The sequence below is a fragment of the Centropristis striata genome, chromosome 24, assembly GCF_030273125.1.
Source record: "Centropristis striata isolate RG_2023a ecotype Rhode Island chromosome 24, C.striata_1.0, whole genome shotgun sequence".
Taxonomy (NCBI): Eukaryota; Metazoa; Chordata; class Actinopteri; order Perciformes; family Serranidae; genus Centropristis; species Centropristis striata.
In genome coordinates, this window is record NC_081540.1 from 8174016 (window position 1) to 8195450 (window position 21435).

General features: G+C 39.3%; 4 protein-coding genes across 12 annotated transcripts in view; 2 read left to right on the top strand and 2 right to left on the bottom strand.

Moving 5' to 3' along the window:
• Positions 1-1129, bottom strand: part of LOC131962704 (peripheral plasma membrane protein CASK) — a 47635-nt gene extending 46506 nt beyond the window's left edge. For all 6 annotated transcript variants that reach the window (XM_059327722.1, XM_059327718.1, XM_059327720.1 and 3 more), the window contains exon 1: positions 315-1129. In XM_059327722.1, the coding sequence (XP_059183705.1) occupies positions 315-379 (65 nt within the window). In that variant the 5' untranslated portion in view covers positions 380-1129. The remainder of the gene's footprint in view (positions 1-314) is intronic.
• A 3375-nt stretch (positions 1130-4504) lies between these two features.
• cenpl (centromere protein L) lies at positions 4505-9524 on the top strand. Its single transcript, XM_059328105.1, has 5 exons — positions 4505-4570; positions 5378-5531; positions 6086-6340; positions 7262-7828; positions 9037-9524. The coding sequence occupies exons 1-5, from the start codon at positions 4551-4553 to the stop codon at positions 9109-9111; spliced, it is 1071 nt and encodes a 356-aa protein (XP_059184088.1). The 5' UTR covers positions 4505-4550; the 3' UTR covers positions 9112-9524.
• Positions 9525-12498: 2974 nt separating this feature from the next.
• LOC131963144 (FUN14 domain-containing protein 1) lies at positions 12499-17047 on the bottom strand. Of its 3 annotated transcripts, none has more exons than XM_059328297.1 (5): positions 16661-17047; positions 15663-15828; positions 15400-15475; positions 14486-14620; positions 12499-13783 (listed from the first exon to the last, which is right to left on the bottom strand). In XM_059328297.1, exons 1-5 carry the CDS (start codon positions 16683-16685, stop codon positions 13706-13708), a joined length of 480 nt encoding a protein of 159 aa, XP_059184280.1. In that variant the 5' UTR covers positions 16686-17047; the 3' UTR covers positions 12499-13705. The 3 variants fall into 3 exon arrangements, with proteins under 3 accessions (XP_059184280.1, XP_059184279.1, XP_059184281.1); XM_059328296.1 differs by having other exon boundaries at positions 15663-15831; positions 16661-17046; XM_059328298.1 differs by having other exon boundaries at positions 14492-14620; positions 15663-15831; positions 16661-17026.
• Positions 17048-18072: 1025 nt separating this feature from the next.
• LOC131963143 (lysine-specific demethylase 6A-like) overlaps positions 18073-21435 on the top strand; it is a 40819-nt gene continuing 37456 nt past the window's right edge. For both annotated transcript variants that reach the window (XM_059328294.1, XM_059328295.1), the window contains exons 1-2: positions 18073-18586; positions 18727-18790. In XM_059328294.1, coding sequence (XP_059184277.1) covers positions 18408-18586; positions 18727-18790 — 243 coding nt within the window. In that variant the 5' untranslated portion in view covers positions 18073-18407. The remainder of the gene's footprint in view (positions 18587-18726; positions 18791-21435) is intronic.

Consider the following 21435-nt stretch of genomic DNA (forward strand, 5'->3'; position numbering starts at 1 on the left):
CTATTTCCTCTTTTTTCACCTGCAATCAAAGAAGTTCATGTCTGATACTCATTCACATTTCTGTATGGAGGTCGTGATGTCAGGCACATCTGCAACTCCTAGTTTATTACGTAATTACATGCTTGCTATTAAAATATAAAGTTGAATGAGGGGGCGACCTCACCTCACCCACCCACCCTGTGAACTTTCCCCTTGAAAAACCTGCAGGCCTCCAAATAAGAACAGTGTCCAGTCTATTGAGCATGACCCTTGCAGCTCTGCAAAAATAATACATAACAGTCCAAGAACAGGCAATCATGGGAAGTGGTACTTACTTGCCAATCACCTCGCATAGCTCATAGACATCCTCGAACAGCACGTCGTCGTCCGCCATGGTCATACAGGTAAAGGAGGATGCTCTCCTCCAGATATCCCACCCACACGGATTTGGAAGGAATCAATGATAACCTGCTTTGCTTTGGTTTGCTCTTGTGCCAGACTGCACACTCCTGGTAATTTTTAATCACCCCAACCAGTGTCAGTGACAGGAAAAAAATCAGTGGCCACTCAAGAGTCCGAGTTAGCCGGCTAGCCACATTAGCTAGGCTGTCACTCCGCGGCCCCACCTTCTCTTGAGCTACTCTCCCAGTAGGCTAAGCTAGCTAAATAGTAACCACAGAGCAGACCCCAGGGCGTGGAGATTTCCTCGCTCGTTTGCAGAAAAACACCCCTCTTTGCATGCCTCGGGTTTGTATCTTACTGTTACTACTGGCAGACACAGGACTCCCTCGGCAGCATCCACGGACACTTCCAAGATGCTCCCTTCACCGCAAGCTAACGGGGCTCTCGAAAATGGTTGGCTAGCTGGGTTTATATGAGCTAGCTGTCGATGGAATAACCGGTTGGCTCGCTCCGTTATTGCGCTGTGCACACCCAGTGTATCACAGATGGCTTATCCCACCGAATACGTCCGGGCTGCAATATGCTTCAGCTTCCCGAGCCCGAATGGAAGACCTTAGCGTGCATGTCGAAGACGACTCTATTGCACAAACCGTGTGTGCGTTCAAATATTGAAATTATATCGTATTCCAGCACAGCCGACCCTCCGTCCACCGTTGCTCCAGTTCCTACGCTGGCTCAGATGCTGGCTGGCTTTGACTGGCTGTTCCTCCGACTTCCAGAAATGCCAGGCTCCTCCCTCTATCGTCCAGGAAACTGGTCCTCCCGGAGCCGGAATGGCGCGGGAGAGCGGCGGTCCAGACTTGCGTATTTAAGCAGCGCCTGATCCAAGATGGCGTTCAGTGGGGGGTCCGATTTAGGCGCAGTTTCCTAATCTCTCTTCACGGTTGCATCCAGCGTATCCCGCGCAAGCGTCGACCATCCAAACCCCATCACCTTACGTCAGCCTTTCCCCTTCTTATCTCCATCCCTTTTACATGCAGTTTATTCCTCTGTGGTGTCTCCTCTGACAGTAATAACGTATTTCCCACATATTGACTGTCAGCCACATGAATAAACAGATGTATTTTCCCACACAGATTATAAAAAGGGAAGCTTGCAAATTCCCATGGGTGTTTAGGGAGGTTCCTCAGTAAAATAAGGGACAGCTTAGTATCTTTATTATTTCATTATTTGACGCTGGCAATGGGAACCTGACACAGGTGATAGAAGTGTTATAATCCCCAACGCTACCCATTGGTAATTGCATGATTATCAGGCACATCTCAAGGCTTTTCTCTTATCAAATGGGTAACATTTTTGGCAAAAGGCTCTGGAGAACCGTGCTAGAGGCGATTACTGTGTAATAATGTGAGGATTAAGTCGATTTACTTTCATGTAATCTTTCTGCAGGTGCAGGAGTTCCTCTGGTGCAGGTGGCAGGTGCAGGGACGCAGGTGGAATTACCTCAGGTGCGGGAAGATCAGCCCTGAGATGCGTTGGTGACGCCCCCTGGAGGTGATGGAAGGAATCGTGTACTTCCCAATGCTCCATTTTGAACATCGTCTTATGAGGTACAGAACATTTTTACACAACATGGAAAATAAGTCAGTGTAAATTATATTTCAAAGTTTTTTTAGAACTGAGCAGAAAATATAAAACACCCCTTTTAATAGAACAATGGTCTAACTTCACCAAGTTTACTGTCTATGTCATAAAAAATTATTAACTTAAAATCTATGTATATTTGTGTGTTTATTTAACTTTTTCTACTTTGTATGGAGTGGAAAAGTATTAAAATATACTACACTCAAAAACTATGATTTAATTTTAAAGTATATTTATGTACGATTATATAATTAACTATAAATATCATTAAATGTAATTTATTTTTAAAGTATATACTATATACTAAAAAAATATACGATAATTATAATAAAATATTACATTTTCAATATAATATAATAATACAATAATATAAAAAAATATAATTTTCATAAAATAATTTATTATTTATCATTTAATAATAAATTTAACTTCAGAGTACACTAATAAATACTATAATATAACATACTATAATTATCAGAAAAAATATTTGATTGTCAAATACAATAATATACTATAAAATAATATGTCATAATTATTGGCGGAAAATATTTTAATTTTAAGTATAATAATATATTATAATATTTGTGGCCAAGGTCAAAGCTTGTTCAAGAATATTTGGCAAACATTCAAATACACACACACACACACACACACACACACACACACACACACATCTTTTTTTCTTTTCTTTTTTTCTTTTGACCAAGCAGCGCATAATATCCCAACTCGACCCTTACTAATTTAAATTAGAAAATGTAATTTAAAAAAAATAATAATACTGAATACTGGGATCAAGGTTTTTTGGCCCAGTGTTCAAAACTCTGAGCTGGGGGTCTAAATAACTACCACAAGGCAAAAAAAAGTTTTCTCAAGCAGAAAGGTGAACTCATCCATGCAGACGGGGATAAACAAAGACATCTGGTGCCACTAGAGTGCGCTGCTCTCTTCAATAGCCCCCTCTGCAGTTTCCATGGCCCTGCATCCCTTCTGCTCACACATCATCTGCGAGCCTCCCCCATTGGTTGAAGCCCACCAGCAGCTACTGATAATCCGATTGGCTGTTGATGTGGTCATCATACTGTAAGTATGGTAGTGTATGTGCTATCGAACAGCCCTGCATTCAACACACAGGAACTTGCAAAAACACAGGCATGCATATGCAGAAAGACACAGACACAGGCCCCACAGATAAAGGGTGAGGGCAGGACTGGAAATGTGGAGGAAAGTATTTATTTTTTAAAAAGGAGAGAAAGAAAAAGACAAACGGTGAAGCACCATACATGGCGAGAAAAAAAAGGAAAGGGCACAGTTTCCATGGTAACAGGGAGGGGAACGGTTTCATGTGAAACTGGCAGCGATTGAAACAAGCACACACACCAATACAAATACACACACTTATTTTTGTCCCTCGGAAGTATGTTGCATTAACTTACATTAATTCCAAGGAGACACACCTGAACCTACCTCACTCTGAGACTACACATAACCCCCTTTACTCGAAAGTATGCATGTGGGGATCAGCTTTTTGCTCCCAAATAGAAGGTGACTTCACGTGTTACGATGAAATACACACATTAGCTCAATCCAGCCACTACATTAGGTACACCTGTACAAATACCAGCTCAATGCATCTAGGCATGTATACATGGTAAGGACAAGCTGCTGAAGTTCAAAGCAAGCATCATAATTGGGAAGAAAAGGTGATTAAAGTGACTTAGAATGATCTGAAAAGAAAAAATCCAGTGTCAAATGCCTTGTTGATGCCAGAGGTCAGAGGAGAATGTCCAGACTGTTTCAAGATGATAGAAAGACAACAGTAACTCAAATAACCACTCGTTACAACCAAGGTATGCAGAAGACCATCTCTGAACACACAACACGTCCAACCTTGAAACAGACTACAGCAGGCTACAGCACCATTAGACCGCACCGGGTGCCGATCCTATCAGCTAACAACAGGCAACCACTGAGGCTACAGTCAACATAGGTTCACCAAAGTTGGACAACAGAAGATTGGAAAGACAATGAAGTCATTCCTGTATGAAGAGTCAAAATTGTGCACATGAACACAAAAAGTTTGTATGTTCTCCCCTGGACAGTGTGGTATTAGTACTTTTATTTATGATCTGAATCATTTTCCACCACTGATATTTTTGCTAGTATATTAATTAAGTCAATTAAATACGTTTAATCAACTGTGAAATTAGGACTATTCAAGTCAAATATCCGTTTTCGTCAGTACTATACACTACATTCTGATACGTATTTTTCTAAATTGAACCAAAAGGAGGTAGCGTATAAACAATCAACTAATAATGTTGTAGTTTCACACTTCACACTGGAGTCCAGCAGGTGGCAGTAATACATTAATGTGTTGGTTTGCCAACCGTCAAAAAAGTCAGAGAAGAAGAAGAAGAATAACACAGAGGGATGTGATTGGCTGATTCTAACCGCGCAGACTCCTGGGAAAGCGCGTTGTTCAAATTAGTTTCCTGTTTTCTTCTGTTTGGGCAGATACGCTTGACATGGAGCGACATCGTACCAGGTATAATTTTATGAATTTCTTACTAAAAAAATACGTTTTTCTGATGTATGATTTTCTTAGCAACAACGAACTTGCAGCACTTTAGTCAGCAAGTGCATCATGGCTCTGCGAGCACCGATTCTGGCCGTTTTCTTCCCTATGGAGAGACTGTTACACCAATGTACATTCAATAATCGAGTAGTTTAATGTTTACTTTATTTTCATTGAATGTACCTATCTCGTACAATGACTTAAGATATTTTACGAATCGATTGATTCCATTTTTCAATTCGGCTAGCATAATATGTCAGAATGAGCACTTTACTTAGTCTAAATTTGACTTTTTGTTGCGCCTCTTGTTATCACAATCATAGACATATATACATATGTATATGTATATGTATATATGTCTATGATCACAATAACACAAAATAACATAAGATATTCCTGTATTAGTCCCACAACGGGGACATTTCCAGTATAAAGAAGCATCGATAAAATAACGATAAATAGACACTGGCAATAATAACAGGACATATAAAAGCAATAACACTTTAAACAATAAAATAAAATAAGGAACAATACATTATAGTGCAGTTATTGTTAGTTTTGGTGTGTGTCCCAAGGCTGTTTTGTATTCAATTCCACTGATAAAGTGTGGATTTAACTATATATTTTAGTTTTTAATTTTTTATTAGTTATGACGAACTTTGTTATAAATTATTATACATTATACAAACAATGTAGAAAGAGCCCTACAATGACCACCTTTATTGCTAAACACCAGATATGTGTGAGCTGATATGATGGTCTGTGTATGTGTTCCAGTGTGCCGAGGACCCCCCTCAACAGTATTGCAGTTCAGAGGAGGAGCAGAAGTAAAAGCTACCGGCTGTCTTCTTCACGCCTCGGCTTAACTCCAGCATTGACGGCACGGAGGCTCAACACCAGCAGAAAGGCTCCAAAGTTACAAAACATCACTGTGAGTCAGCCCAGGATACTTATCTTGATGTTTTTATTCCATTGTTGCAGCAATTTTTGTGTTGATTTCATTTGTTACACACATTTGATGCTGAATCATGCAATTTTGCAATTGAGAATGATTAAAAAATGACCTAATTGTCAAATGTAGGAAAGCTAAACATCCTCTGCATGTCTCTAGTTTGTGGTTGTATATTTTCATGAGGCTGATTATTCTAAAGGTAACAGCAGCTCATGTTATACAGTGAGGTGAGACTCTAGAAATGCCGTCACTGCAATGACATGGCTACTACAGGGACTAACATAATCACTCTTGGATAAAAGTGGGCTCATTGAATCCACAAGAGTCTCAGCCTCCCAGTGATACCCCATTTATGTAATTCAAAGCCTCTTTAGTAACCCCAGTATACAGAAATATTAAGATGCAGGAGGCAAAAATGGCACATTTTGATGCATGACAAAAACTGTGTTTTGCCTTAAACTGCATTTTGAAAAAAGCAAAAATTCTGACACTACTTTGCTCATCTTCTCTTTCTGCCCCTTTTCATATGAAAGGAGAAAGTGAATGTGGAGCAGCTGGCCTTACTGGTGAAAACAGAGTGGCGTCTGTCGTATGTGACTCCTCTCTATCAGTTCAGACACACTCAGCTGCAGAGCTACTCCAGGCAGCTCTCAGCCTTTATTGCTGCAGAGAAGCAGCGAGGTTTGGCAGTGGAGGTGGAAGCAGCGCAGAACACCTTCAGAGCCTGTTTCTCCGTGGTGCAGGGGATGACCGAGTTGGAGAATGATGCTGAAACTGTCCTCATACAGGTGCAGTAAACACATGATTCTGTAGAGGTAGAGAGAAGCTCTCAGGCTGATTGTAACATTTTTTTAGTTTTAGGGTCTGAAAGTGATTTTAATTTTTATCCAAAGTCAATCTTAGCCAGGTGGATGTGTGGTGCAAAGTTGTTGTTTTTTAGCATAAACACCAAATGGATTATTGTTCACTGAATTCTATGGACTAAATTTCAGCAACAAAAAAAAAAAAGAGAATTTTTTTGTGTTATAGTGGATGCCCAGTCTCCTTTCGAACATGTGAAACCTTTTTGTGTTTTGTTATGTTTCTGTAGAATTTTCTCACAGCTGTAAGGTGCTTGAAACACATTAAAGTGCTTGAATTTTACTTTTGAAAAGGTTATTTTGCCTAATGATAAATCAAAACGTGCAGATTGATTGGGAATAGTGTGCTATGTATTATTCGTCTCACCATTTTCGTAAAAAGTGCAATAACTGTGGCTTACCAGGAAATCCAAAGCAAGGCTGTTTTCAAAATAAAATCCCCTCAAAGTAAATACATCTAATAGTTTAGAAGAATAAAAGCTTGAGATGTAGCTGTGGCTTAATCCAGGACAAGGCTGCTTTTCAAAGTAAAACCTCCATAAAGTAACAATATTTTCATAGGAAGGGTGTGGCTGTTTTATGAATCTGTGGCACACTATTGGCAAAATTTTCGTGGGAGTGTTTCTAAAATCGTTGCACATTCCACATAAAATAGTTTCATTTTCATTCAGAAAATTACTATATTGGTCACCATTATGGTTATTGGTGAATGTTCCCCCTCTAAAATCGGTATTGGCATCAGTGTCAAAAATCCCATATTGGTCGGGCTCTAGTAGGAACCCTGTACTTGTTTTTTTTGTACCTTGAGTGTGCCTTCTGCTGTTTCTAACTGCTTTCTTCTCACCACAGATCCACTCAAAGCCTTTATTTGGCAGGCAGGACGAACCACAGAAGCCAATATGGAGCGGCTGGCTGACCTGCATCAACGGCAACCCAGAGTACCTGCGCTCACTTCCAAAGGACTTCATCTGTCTGCCGCTGTTCGGCAGCAGCGGGGCCGAGGGTCTCACTACTTTGGTCAAATCCTGGTTCCAGCAATCCTTCGACTGCTGCTTCGGCCCTCTGGAAATCAGCCAAACCAGCCTGAACTGGCTGATGGTGTTATGGACTAACTGCCACAACGACTCCAACATCCAGCACCTCAAAATGATTTGGGAAATACCAGCTGTGCCGCCGCTGCAGGTCACCTACACAGTAAATCCTGAAGATGCCTGGGACCTGTGGAGCAGTGTGAGGAAAGGCAAGGAAGGCGAGGAGGAGACGGATGAGGATAGTATCGACATTGAGGAGGTGATGAGATTCGTGCAGGGGCTGAAGAGCCACTTCTACAGACACTTCAGACTGGATCTGTCAGCAGGCAGCCTGAGCCAGGTCACCACAGCTCTGGGCTCAGCCAAGTCAGGCGGCAGGATCAAGGTACCACCTGACAGAAACCGCTTTATTAGATTCTTCAGGATTGCAAGTTACAGATACGCTAACATAAAAAAATAAATGATAAAATAATAAACACAAGTCTCAGTACTACCTAGTTAATGTAGGCATTAGAGGTGTGAATCAGCAGAGGCTCCACGATACGATTTTATCCCGATACTTGAGTCACGATACGATATTATTGTGATTTTAAGCATTTTGCGATTTAACTGTTTAACTGCATTTTGTGTCTACAAAATTACATTTAATCAAGAATTGTTTTGTCAAATAAGAGAATTCTCAGTCTATTCGTCTCACTTCAGTCTTTTTATTTCTCCACAATGAGAGTCAAAGCCACAGACTGACCAACAAAGTATTCAGTCAAACTGAACTGATATCAAACATGTATGGACGACAACAACTGCAGCATTTTTATCAAACTTTCCTCAACTTCAAGCTTCACTGCTCTGAATTTTTTTTTTAATGAAACATACGAAAAAGCCTAGGTTTGAGTTATTTTGACAACTCCCGGACATAATATCCTGACACAGTGCCTAAAGATTCCTTAGATCTTCTAGTTTCATATGATACCAGTATCTCCAGTATATAGGGGGCCTTGGGGGGGAAAAAAGAAAAAAAAAAAGGCAAATACGGACGTCGGAACACTTAATATCTATACTTGGCGGCCATGAATAAATATAATATTGCCAAGCAAAATATCGTGATACTATGCTGTATTGATTTTTTTCCCCCACCTCTAGTTGGCATATTTTTAAATTGGCTTTAAGTATTAATTCTTATTTCCTTTTTGATATTCTCTCTATATTGTGCTTGCTATTTCCCCCCTGTGTGGGTTTAATGGGGCTTTCACACTTGAGCTGTTTGGTTTGCTTGAGATGAGCTCTGGTGTGTTTTGTCAGATTTGTTTTTTGCTGGTGTGAAAACTCAATCAAACTCTGGTGCTGACCACACAACAGAACTTTGGTCCACTAAAAAATGGAGGTCTCGTTTGGCTTCCAAGTGCACCAGAGTTCGGTTCTCTGCAGGTGAGAAACCAGTCCGAAACCAAATGAAAAATGCCACTTTTTTCAACTTCACTACTGAGTCCACAAGACTTTATATGTGAAAGCAACCTAAGCCAACCATTTTCCTAGTGCAATATTGTGTTATAAAATATATATGTTGTACTTAATATTGTTTTTCTTTTCTTTCAGATCTCCAATAGCAGATACATGATCGCCATCCTGGCATTACTGACGGAGTGCGCCCTCCTCAAAATGCCCATCTGAGTAACAGTTTAACACCACTAGGAAATAATAATGCAGCAATACTGCAATGAAAACAGTTACTTTATAGAAAGAGTGAAAATGTTCCTCAACTTTTTTACATTTTTTTTATATTTAAGCACACCAAACGAGAATTATTTTCAAAAAATTTCTAAACACAATAATAGCACAGCAGTTATATTCTGGTTGTTCTTACACTCATTTTCCTGCATTAATAGTTAATAAATACAGGACATCTTGTGGTTCTAATTATGAAGTGTTGAGGAATATTTTCCTAGTTTACAATCCTGTGTACTGGCAACCATGTGTAGGTTCCACCTCTTATGTAAATACTATATATTCTTGTCCAGTTTTTTATGTTTTTTTTTGTCATTTATAGCTGTAAATAAAAGCAATAAAAGGAAGTGTGGCTGCTGTGTGATGGGGTGGGGGAGCATTATTGGTGTGGTTTCTATATTCTGCAAGATGTCACCCAACACTGCACACATCACACACACCAAATCATTTTATGGATATAATATTTTGCTATTATATTAAGATGTTTAACAGCTCCCCCTAACAATTACAAAAGGTACATGTATTGTTCACAGCTGGGAAAATGAGGGAGAATTAATATGTTCAAGCTGATTCCTGATGTAAGTGTTTGTGTCCTACTCTGCCTCTGATTGGCCTATCGAGATATTAACTGACCAATCATCAGTCCCCATGATTAAATCTAACCAATGAAAGGCAGCGTGTGTTAACCAATCAGGAGCAGTGGAGGGCGGGTCATGCTGTCACCATCTCGGCAGAAGAAAACAAACTTTCTTCGAAAGAAAAGATAATGTGAGCTGGTTAATGCCGCGACCGTCTTTGAGCTGACGCGGAAGGTCAAACGGGAAGAAGTAAGCTTATTATTTTTTTATATTAATTTTAAAAAATAATTCATAAATCTGCTACAAATGCCGACAACCTTATCTTTACGGTCTATACCTACATCATGAGTAAACCAAAACACAAGCACATGTTCCAGGGTTAGCACCATTACCACGGCATGGGGAAGTGCTTGAATAAAAAGGAAGTATCAAGGCCTTGAAAGTGCTTGGTTTTGTAAATAGGTCCTTAAATCTCTGAGTATGAAATTTGTGCTGAGAAGAATCCACTTTCTTCTTCTTTCTATTAACGGAGAAGAAATACATGGTGTTGAGCAAGGGTGTATTTTCAGATTCTGTGTTTTTATGAGAGAATTTAAAGGGCCACTGAGTTCTTCTTTTCCAAATGAAGCTAAGTTGTAGTATGTAGTGGCATGTGCATGAGTTATTTTATCATACACAGGTGGATCTCAATAAATTAGAATATTATAGAAAAGTTTGTTTGTGTCAGTAATTACACACAGAATGAAACATTTCATGTCTTAATTTATTTAATTTCTTCTAATTATAATGACTATGGCTTACATTTAATGAAGAACTAAAATTCAGTGGCTCCAAAAAAAATTGTATTACAAAAGAAGTATGTTTAATACGGAAATGTTTAATACGGAAAAGTATGTCCATCTATATGCACTCAATACTTGGTTGGGGCTATTTGACTTGAATTACTGGAAATGGACTTTTCCATCATATTCTAAAATATTGAGATGCACCTGTGTATGCTGCAGCAGATTAATATGCTCCCAGGTAGTCAGTAGATAACTCAAAATATCCAGCAGGGGGCGCTCACAGCCTAACTGTTGAGCGACTTGCTGTCTCTTTCTCTTCTGCGTAGAATTTGTGTCTTAGAAATCTAACAATTTTTAATCAGACAGAAACACTTAACATGAATACAACTTTATACTCCACTATTTTATCTTTACTCCACTACATTTAGCTGCCAGTTTTATTTTATATTCAGCTCAAGATTTAACATGAAAAAATATGATCAATTCCAAATCAAATCAAAATGACTTTATTTATCCCTGAGGGGAAATTCAGTTAGTCTGGTAGAATCTCTGTTAGAATGAGACAGCCTGATGGCTGCAGGAGAGAAGGATCTTTTGAATCTCTCCGTCCTGCAACAGAGAGAGAGGAGCCGTCCACTGCTGTTGTTTTGGTCCATAAAGGTTTTGTGTAGCGGATGATCCGGGTATTTCAGGATGGAACATCTTGACCGTGCCTTTCATATGATGATGCATTTTTATGATTGAATTAAACCACATGGAAGCATTTTAAGTAGTTAATATGAACCCTTCCTGGACAATAGCATAACGCTGCTCACATTAATGCAAAAAAAATACTAAAATACATGTGTAATATGTACAGTTGAAACCAGAAGTTTACATACACTATATAAAAAGACACATATGCTTTTTTTTCTCACTGTCTGACATGAAATCAGACAATCACTTTTCCTGTTTAAGGTCCGTTAGGATTACCAAAATTATTTCTATTTGCTAAATGTCAGAATAATGAGAGAAGGATTTTTTTAGACAATTTTTTATTACTCTCTTCAAAGTCAGAAGTTTACATACACTAACATTATTATGCCTTGAAACAATTTGGGAAAGCCCAGATGATGCTGTCATGTCTTTGGAAGCTTCTGATAGGTTCATTGACAACATTTGAGTTAATTTGAGACACACCTGTGGATGTATTTTAAGGCACACCTGAAACACACTGCTTCTTTGTGTAACATCATGGGAAAGTCAAAAGAAATCAACCAAGATATCAGGAAGAGAATTGTAGACTTGCACAAGTCTGGTTCATCCTTGGGTGGAATTTCCAGATGCCTGAAGGTGCCACATTCATCTGTATGTGTATATATATATATATGTGTGTGTGTATATCTATATGTGTGTGTGTGTGTGTGTGTGTGTGTATATATATATATATATATATATAATATAAAAAAACAGTGGTTCCATCCTGCCAAATGAGTAATTTTACTTTTGATACTTTAAGCACATTTTGATGCTGATACTTTTTCTTTTTACTGAAGTAAGTTTTGAATGCAGGGTTGTTACTTGTAGTGGAGTAATTCTGCAGTGTGGTATTAGTTCTTTTTACTTTTTTTAAGTTAACATCTGAATGCTTTTTCCACCACTGGATATCAGCAAATATGTATAAGGGACAACACAACTTTACAGTCCTGAAGGCTCTTTTAAAAGCAGTGTTTAATATTACTACAATTTGTTTTCCTGTAATGTGATTATTGTCGTTACTAATTGTTCTGTCAATGAAAACTGAAAAAAAAACAACTTATCAGAACTGTTTGATTTTCAGTCAAACTTTAATAAACTCTTACTCTACATATATGCATTTTCTTATTTTTACACCATCAAGCTCATTATCAAATTCAGTTGATAATAAATTCAACACCCTCTCTGCATGACGCTATAAATATATAACTTGACAGAAAGCCCATCCAAATAAACACTTTTTTGCTCAAAACAAAATCAGGCAACTTTATTTTAAAAGAGACAACCAACCAAACCCATACAGTTCAGACATTAAACAGAAACAATGAAGGAATATGAGCATATAAAATGCCAGTTGGAGACATAACAAGCCCTAAAAAAAACATCTGTAACATTACTGTATATTGCACTGGTAGAAAAAGGCAAAAGAAAAAGCAACTTGTGATTGATGGACTCCTATGAGTGGAGCTCCTTTCTCGTTAATGTGAATATGCACGACTCTGCAGCATCTCTGTTGTGTTATTGCTACACTGACACTACTAAATGCACAATGACAATAGCGGGGGGCGTAGGAGTCACAATCGCTGCTCCATTATGCTCTTTAATGACAGCACTGGTGTCTCTTTTGGTGTCTTGCTTGTGGCGGTGCTAATTAGGGTACAGCGGCGCCTCATCCTGTCATTAAAGGGCCCTGTGGAGCTGAGGATTATGGGAATAAAGGATCTGTATTTAATACTCTTTGTTGTCTGTAAAATCAGAGATTCACAGAAATTATTTAGTTGTGGTTTATGCTCATGATATGTGTTGTATATTATTATAACAGCTTCTGCTCAGAGTGGGAAAATAACTGAGTTTAAACCCCCAGCTAGTGTGTCCAATTTTTAAAATCTGATTTTTTTTTATTACATGCTTAAATGGCACATAAACTTTACAGCTACATAAAAAAAGCACTAGACTGGAGGGTGGTGTTAACTTCCCACTCTGTTGCCTTCCATGTGTTTAAACATTTTACACCTCAAAAGGGGGTTGGCTATATATTTACAAGGCGCCCATGCATGCAAACGTATCTGAGATCAGCGTCCATCAGGCAAATATAAGGAGATGGTGCTTAAATCAGTGTGGAAAAAGCAACAAGGAGTCTGTGCTCCTTTGTGGCAGCTTGACATATTGAGTGGCAAAGATCCAGTACAGGTCCCACAGAAGAAAGTCTTCACAGTATAATCCACTCACTCCAAAAAAAATAAGTAGCTAGGATTGATTTTAAACACCGCTAATACCACTGTCACAACAGATCATGCTTATATGTTAACCCCTCCCTGTTCGGTTCATCAAAAGGTGATAAATGCACACATGGGGCTGAGGTGGAGGTGAACAATGCAGAGGAAAGTGACCATGTGGTGGTGTGATTCACAGTAAGTGGAGGCTGCAGTGAGTGCAGCAGCTTTAGGAGGCCAAACCCAGAAAGAAGCCACCGACGAACCCGCTGGACAAGACGATGTTCCTTTTTATAAAGTCTGTGGCCTGAGCAGGAGGGGAGGGAAGAGACGGAGAATGAGTCGATAAGAGCTTACAAGCAGTATGCTGTATTAACCATTGAACAGGTGTTTGAGTGTGGGAAATAGCAAGTAAGCACAGTCAGATTGGAAAATATTAAAAGAGTATAGGATACATCACAAAACATCCATACTGGTAGAAAAAAAGAGATTCATCTACCATCTGTCTAAACCAGGATGCCTCACTTCAAAACACTGTCATATAATAAGATTATTTCCACTTCTTGAATTTAGATTCAGTCCAGAAGTACCAAATTCCCATTTGTTTTTAGATTTTTAACCCTTAAAATGTCAGTTTATCAATGAAATCAATAATTTAAAAAAATTGAAATTAAAGTATATGTCCAATTAAAACAACACCAGAAAATACAAACTTATTTATATAAATAAAACATTTAGAAAATGATTTAATTCTAAATAAAATAAACAAAATATATATATTGATTTTGATTATTTATTGTGCAGTTTAAGATTACAAAAAAAACTCAAAGGAGAAAAACATGTCCCCTTCTTAAAAAAATATTAATAATATTTGAGTGAGTGTAGTGTGGTTAACAGTACACTAGAGGGCACCACTGGCTTGCAGATACAACATAGAAATCAACGTTTGATTCGGTTTTAGTTATAAGGCAAAAAGTGTGAAACGAAGAGCAAGCTTTGTTACAGGTACCTTTACCTCCTCAATGAATGTGTTTATTTCTGGGGCTGCTTTGTTTGCTTTCTTCTTCAGGTGCTTCTTTGCTTTGTTCACATCCTTCTCCACCTTCTTCCAGTCCACCTGCACATAGCCACTGTGATTGGCAATCTGTGGAGAAAAAATTCATACTCAGAACTGATCTATGTGAATCATTTTTAAATATGTAATGATACTTTATCTCACACTGCATTTGTTTCTGTCCCATTTTTCCAATTTGATGCCCAATATGTATCTTTTTGGACATCTGACTAAATGTTTGCACCAATAAGTAACCTTTCATGGCACTCTGCTGGTTTCTAGCTCCTTGTCTGGTCTTATCAACTGAGCTTGCCGTTTTATGGTGTGTTTTATTGAGACTGTCTAGACCTGTCTGCAAAGCAAACCCTTTATGTCATAAAAGAAGCAGGTGGTTGTCATTAAAATCTAACTTTTAAAAATGTTGTGGCTTTTGAGTAATCACTGCTGAATATCACTGCAGGTCAAATGAGTTCTTGAGATTGAAAAGGATGATTAATGACGCATCAGCTAACTAAATATCCACTGGCCTTGATTAAATCATCTAATGTAGAGGAAATGCACAAAAGGATTCTAAAGAACATTAAAAAGATTAAATGTTTCCCCTCTAAAAACAATATCAGTCTGAGAAATCCCATATCTCGAGACAAAATAATACACTTATAGCATCTCATCAACCAATAAGCCTCCAGATGGCCTGCGTACATCTCGAGCCAGCTAACACACAATGCTAGCCTTTCTGGTGTAGAGAGGAGACCTGCTGAGCGTTCATGCTGTGCAGCTGGCAACTTCAGTTGTCAAAATGTGATGTAATATGATGTAATGTAAAGTATCTGATTACTGAGCCTACAAGAGTGTTTTAGTAGTCTTGCCTGTAAAAGAAGAAACCCTCCTCCAACAGCGGTAGCAGCTATCTTCCCAACTCTCTGGAAGAGGTAACCGGCACACCTGGAAGTGTTGAGATGACGAGTTCATTAGGAGGAGTTCATTATATCATCGTTTCAGACGGACAATCGGTTCTCTCAATTATAGTTCCTCAAGCAATATGGAAATAAGTCAGTCATGTGTGTGTTATGTTTTGACAGTATTTTAGTCTCTGTTGTCACCCATGAGCAGATGGATCCTCATGTCTTACCATCCAGTTACCCCTCCCATGGCGATCTGGGTGGCCACAGAATACTTCTCAGCGATCGGGCCTGAGTTGTTCCCAAACACCCTACTCCACCACTGGTGCCTTCGGGCATATTCTGTCAGGTCCACAACCTCATAAACCTCATCTTCACTCTCTGGGTCGTCCTGACCTGCTATGATCAGTGGTGGAAAAGATATTCAGATCCTGTACTTCAGTAGAAGTAATAATACCACACTGTGAGATTACTCCACTACAAGTAAAAGTCATGCATTCAAAACTTACTATGGAAAAGTACAAAAGTATCAAAATCGAAATGATCTGCAAGTATTAAAAGTACTTGTTATGCAGAGTGGTCTCACTCAGATTGTTTTATATATTCTAAATACATTAGAGTATTTGTACTGGATGCATTTATGGAAGCAGTGTTTGTATTGCTACTTAATATATGCCTGTTTATAAGTTTAAATGTTAAATCTCGACCTTAAAAGCTACTGAAGCTGGCAGCCAAATGTAGTGGAGTAAAAAGTACAATATTTGCCTCTAAAATGCAGTGAAGTAGAAGTTCCATATACTGAAATACTCAAGTAAAGAACCTCAAAATTGTACTAACTAAAGTACAGTACTTGAGTAAATATACTCAGTTATATTCCACCACTAGCATTCGGCCGTGTTTCATATCACTCTGTTCTATTTTTGCTTTTCAAACCAAACAGCAAACCTTTAAATGTATAACGATAACTGTAAGTGCAGTTCAGCCATCACAGGCTGCTTGTTTATTCCATGTAAATGACTTGGAAAAGCTAATATTAGCTGACTAGCGTCAAATGGCTACCAATCCAAATATCGTGCATATGAAGCCCTATAGTTGTAATTTTCGCATTAATAAAAACTTCAAACTCAAGGCCACATCCAAGTTGAATTATATTTTGTTGAAAACAATCATAAATTCCCAAATTAAATGGAGTAATAGCGCCGTATTGTAGCAAACAAAGATCACCAACCTTCTCTTTGATCCACCGTCGCCATTTTGGAGAAACTGGTTATGTCACCAGGATGTTGACAATACTAAGCCACGCCCACACGGTGACGCTCTGCCACGTCAGTTGAAATGCTTGATCTCGCTTGATTAGGCTCAGCAATTTAAGCAGCATTATTTAAAAATTAAAAAAAATTATAAAATAATATGCAACTTTCTCTTCTGGTAAAGATGTCAATTATGATGTAACTTTTTAAAAGTGCAATCAGAAAGGCTCGGGACGAATGATGCAATGCAGTCATCTTTTTAATCACACGGTCACCCAAGTGTCAATACATAATATAATTGAATATTTTATTAAAAATGTATACATACACACACACACACACACACACACACATACATATATATATATATATATATATAATATTTTAAAAGACATATAAATCAAAAGTTTTGCTTCCAGAATGATCGCAGTGTAAAATATGAGTGGTTTTCAGGCAGAAAATGAATGTTGTCACACTGCTAAAATAATCGCATAAGTCATTTTTTGTAAAAATTGTTTTTTTTTGCCTAAATCATCTCCTCATGACGCCAGCCACCTATGGTAAAATCGCCTACATCCTCAGTTGATCAGATCATGTGATTTTACCCCTTTATGATAATGGCCTATGTGAAGTGTGTGACTTAAGTGAATTTATTATGCCTAAGACAAAATAAAATGTGACTTAGGCAATTATTTTGAACATGCCTTTGTGACTTAAGCAAGACATGGTAACACTTTACTCTAAGGTGTCTACATAAGAGTGACATGAGTGTGTCATAAACATGACATGGGATGTGTCATGAACATTAATGACACTTTGAAGTAACATTAATACTCATGATACCTGTCATGTCATGTTTCTGACAGGCTTGTGTGACTCTTATGTAGACACCTTCAAAATAAAGTGTTACCATATCTTGCTTAAGTCACAAAGGCATGTTCAAAAGAATTGCCTAAGCCATTTATTTCTCTTAATTTACATAATTTACACAATGTTATTACTATGCCAATAGCCATCCTTTGTTACATCCTTTTTGAGTGAAATGATCAATAAATGTAATATATTACACTTTTGGTGAAGTTTTTTGTGTTTCCTGCTAAACTTGAAAAAATGAGTTAGGCGATTATTTTAACAGGGTGACGATATCATTGAATATTTTATTTAAATTATTGCATTTCTCAGGGAGAGTTGGATGCCTCGCTTTCATGCACATGCGCAATATACATTTAAAATAAATATAAATGAAAAGTTTTGCTTCCAGAATGATCGCGGTGTAAAATATGAGTGGTTTTCAGGCAGAAAATGAATATTTAAGATTAAAGGATGATATAGCAGGGATGTCATATGGTGGGATACGGGCGTTCCTATTGGCTGAGGAGGGGGGAGAGGGCGTGGCTAGAGCGGCGCGTGGGTTCGCTTGGGTGACACAATTATAACAACTTTATCTTCGCGGCCGAAACGCGTTTTATTGTCAAATACTCACATCTTGGATATTGTATTCAGTTATTCGCATTCAACCAGCGGAACAATATCACTTTGTGAGGAAAAAATGTGACGTTTGAGGAGCTACCCGGAGAGCGCTTCTGTCCCCCCGAAAGGATTTACTTACTATATCGAATCGCATCTTTTCATCCTGGGAAAAAAGTTTTCGATCATTTTGTTTTCTTCAGTTTTTCTTCTTTGATTCGGCGGAGCAGACCGTTTGTCCCCGCGTCGCGATTTTCCATGCAATCGTGCGGTGTGTCTGTCGCCGCTGCTGCCTGCGCTGCTGCTCGGAGTCTCGGCTCGGCTTCTTCTAGTGGTGATGAGGGAAAGAAAATGGCGGCGGGAAAAGCGAGTGAAACAGAGGAGGACTTTCCGACACTGACAGCCCAGGAGAGGGACAGTTTGGCCGGGATCGACAGGTCGGAACAGCAGCCCCCTGCACTCACACAAACGCACACTTTGACAATTAATTGTTTTCTGCCCTTTGCATGTCGAAAAATGTCTCCGAGCCGCTCTGCAAGTGATTCTGAGCCGCCTATGTTGTCTTCTTGCTTTGCAGCTCACTGTTTGGATTTCAGAAGCTTCATGAAGATGGCGCCAGAACGAAGGCCCTGTTGATGAAGGTAGCAAATCTAACTGGATGTATTTTACAGTCAAGTAGCACTCCGATTCCTGGGGATTACTTCGACCTCTCAGCTATCATGCAGGGCAGTGAATTTGCTCTGGAAGTAGCCAGCCAGTGTGAACGCAAGTCTCGCTATGGAGACCAAGGCCAGCTAGCCGCAGCCCCTCTGTTAGCCAGCGAGCTAGCCTGCTAGTTAGCTCCTCTCATCCGATGAACAGCGACCCTGCACCTGCGAGCCGAGCATGCATGGCTCCCTTGATGTAACTAGCTTGTTAATGTTTGTCAGGAGAGCGTAGTATCATGGGTATCGACAGGTAGTTTGCACATCTGCAGTTTGTGGCTAATCCAGTTAATATATTATGTTACAAATAGAAGTTACAACAGCAAAAGGATGCAGAAATTACATAAAGATCTTATGCTGGCAAGCAGCATACAAACACAAATATTTGGTGTAATATTTGGTGTTTGCCGTAGTTTGATACTTATATTATGTAGTCTAATAGCTGATAACGGTGTTTACACCATGTGTTTAAGTCTGTCTGAAAGGATGTGCATGTTGTCTAAGGCAACTTAAATATTATCTTAGATCTTGCCTGACCTCAAGAACAGTGATCGGTCATCTTTTTGCTTCTTCTTGACTGCTGATGGTGACAAAAACATTAAAGGAGGTGAAGAAAGGTTCAGTAATCTGCTGCAAAAGCCCTCTCTACTTCAAGCTCACCACAGACACAGCTCTCATGTACAGGCAGCCGCCCTTCCCTGTTAGCATAGCTTACATTATTCCCCACAGCGTATCCTTGTGTACTTGCAATTTCCCTAGCACCACACGATAATTCTACACCTTAAAGAATTGTCACTTTGCTGCACTAATGGCTCTTACTGCACTATACCTTGATTGTTTGCTTTTTTCTTCCTATAAGTCGCTTTGGATAAAAGCGTCTGCTAAATGACTAAATGTAAATGTTGTACCAGCAGCAACACAAACGTCGTCACGGTTTTGTGCAGCACTTTGCTTGCACTTAAATGACACAAGTTTTATGTCGTCATGAGACTGTTTAAATGCAAACATTATACTCTCACATCTGACCTTAAACACACCAGTATCCTCATACACAGCTGCTGGTGGAAGTAACGTTGCAGCCTTCTTCTGGGTGCACCAAACACAGCCTTTTATACGACTAGCTAATGCCCGGTATTTGCATTAATGGCGTGATTGGCCACATAACGTTGGGTTGTGTTTGTGACATTGCATTGCTGCGCTGAATGTGCTCCAGAGGTGTTCTGATCGTTTTGGTTTGGAGTCTGTGTTGAACGAGTTGACAAACGTTACAAGTAACGTTAATGGCTGGCTGCCTGTCCAAGATGGCGGGACATGGCGGAGTGACACCGATAGCTATATAACCCATTTGATATGAATATATTGCTGCTGATTGTTAGTTTGTTGCTAACGTGTATCCTTATTTTCCTCCGGGCTCTTTGCTCTTTGAAGAGACTGGTTCCTCTTGCTGACCGAGGTGGTGCCGGGCTCCTTTGTTTACAGTTTTCATTGCCCCTGTTTGCCTCTGCATGTGCTCCCGGACGGGAAAGCTCCATGTTAAACAGGCCCAGTCTACCTGTACACAGCACACTATTGAGCTAATGAAGAGAAACCCCTCTCTCTTGTGTATTTATCATGAACAATGGATGGTGTAGAGAAGATGGTGCTATTGACAGCTCATGGTTTGAGGGGCCATCCGCGGATCTGCTCGCTAGGTGGTGTGGGACACCTATGAAGTGCGACTGCCCATTTAGCATTAGCTGCACTGGAGCAGCAAGGAGCACCATACTAGCTAGAGAATATGGACAGTGTGCACAGCTAAGCATGTATTGGGCTGTATTCTGTTTAAAAACTGAAGCTTATAAAGGTGTTACTTCTCCATAGTAAAATTCTAAACTGCACTATTAGAGTACTTTATTAATCCCACAATGGGGAAATTCAACCTCTGCATTTAACCCATCCTTATTTTACACACAAGTGAACACACCATGCAAGGAGCAGTGGGCAGCACATTACTGCGCCCGGGGAGCTGTGGAGGGGGGGGTTAGGTGCCTTGCTCAAGGGCACTTCAGTCCTAGACCTGTCAGTACCGGGATTCGAACCAGCGACTCTCCAGTTACAAGCCCGATTCCTAACCTCTAGGCCACGGACTGCCTAGATTACAATGCTGTAGCACAATTTGTTGATATATATTTAACTTGGAAGTGTTTTATATGCCTTAATTTGAAATGCTAACCTTTTGAAACAGCCCACCCTGTCGTGAAAAAGACCTGTATTGCCATATACCCTGAGGAATTAGTTTGCTGTCAGTGGTAGGTAATATCGGGCATTCTTGGGTTATTTTGTGCATTACGCAATTCTTTTGTTGTTAGTGGCAGTAACATTTGAAACTCATAAGTTAGGTCTTGCTACATAGTTGGTGTCTGTTGCCAGACTTCACTGTTGCAGTCTCAGCCTTCTACACTTGGGTATATACATACAAGGCACTTGGCCTGCCCAGCTAACTCACAGCCTCAGGTGTCTTCATGTGGAGGTTGTTGCAGTCTGATAGCTCCACCAGTCTGATACGTCAGGTAGTTAGCAAAGCTGACAGCATGGCAGTTGAA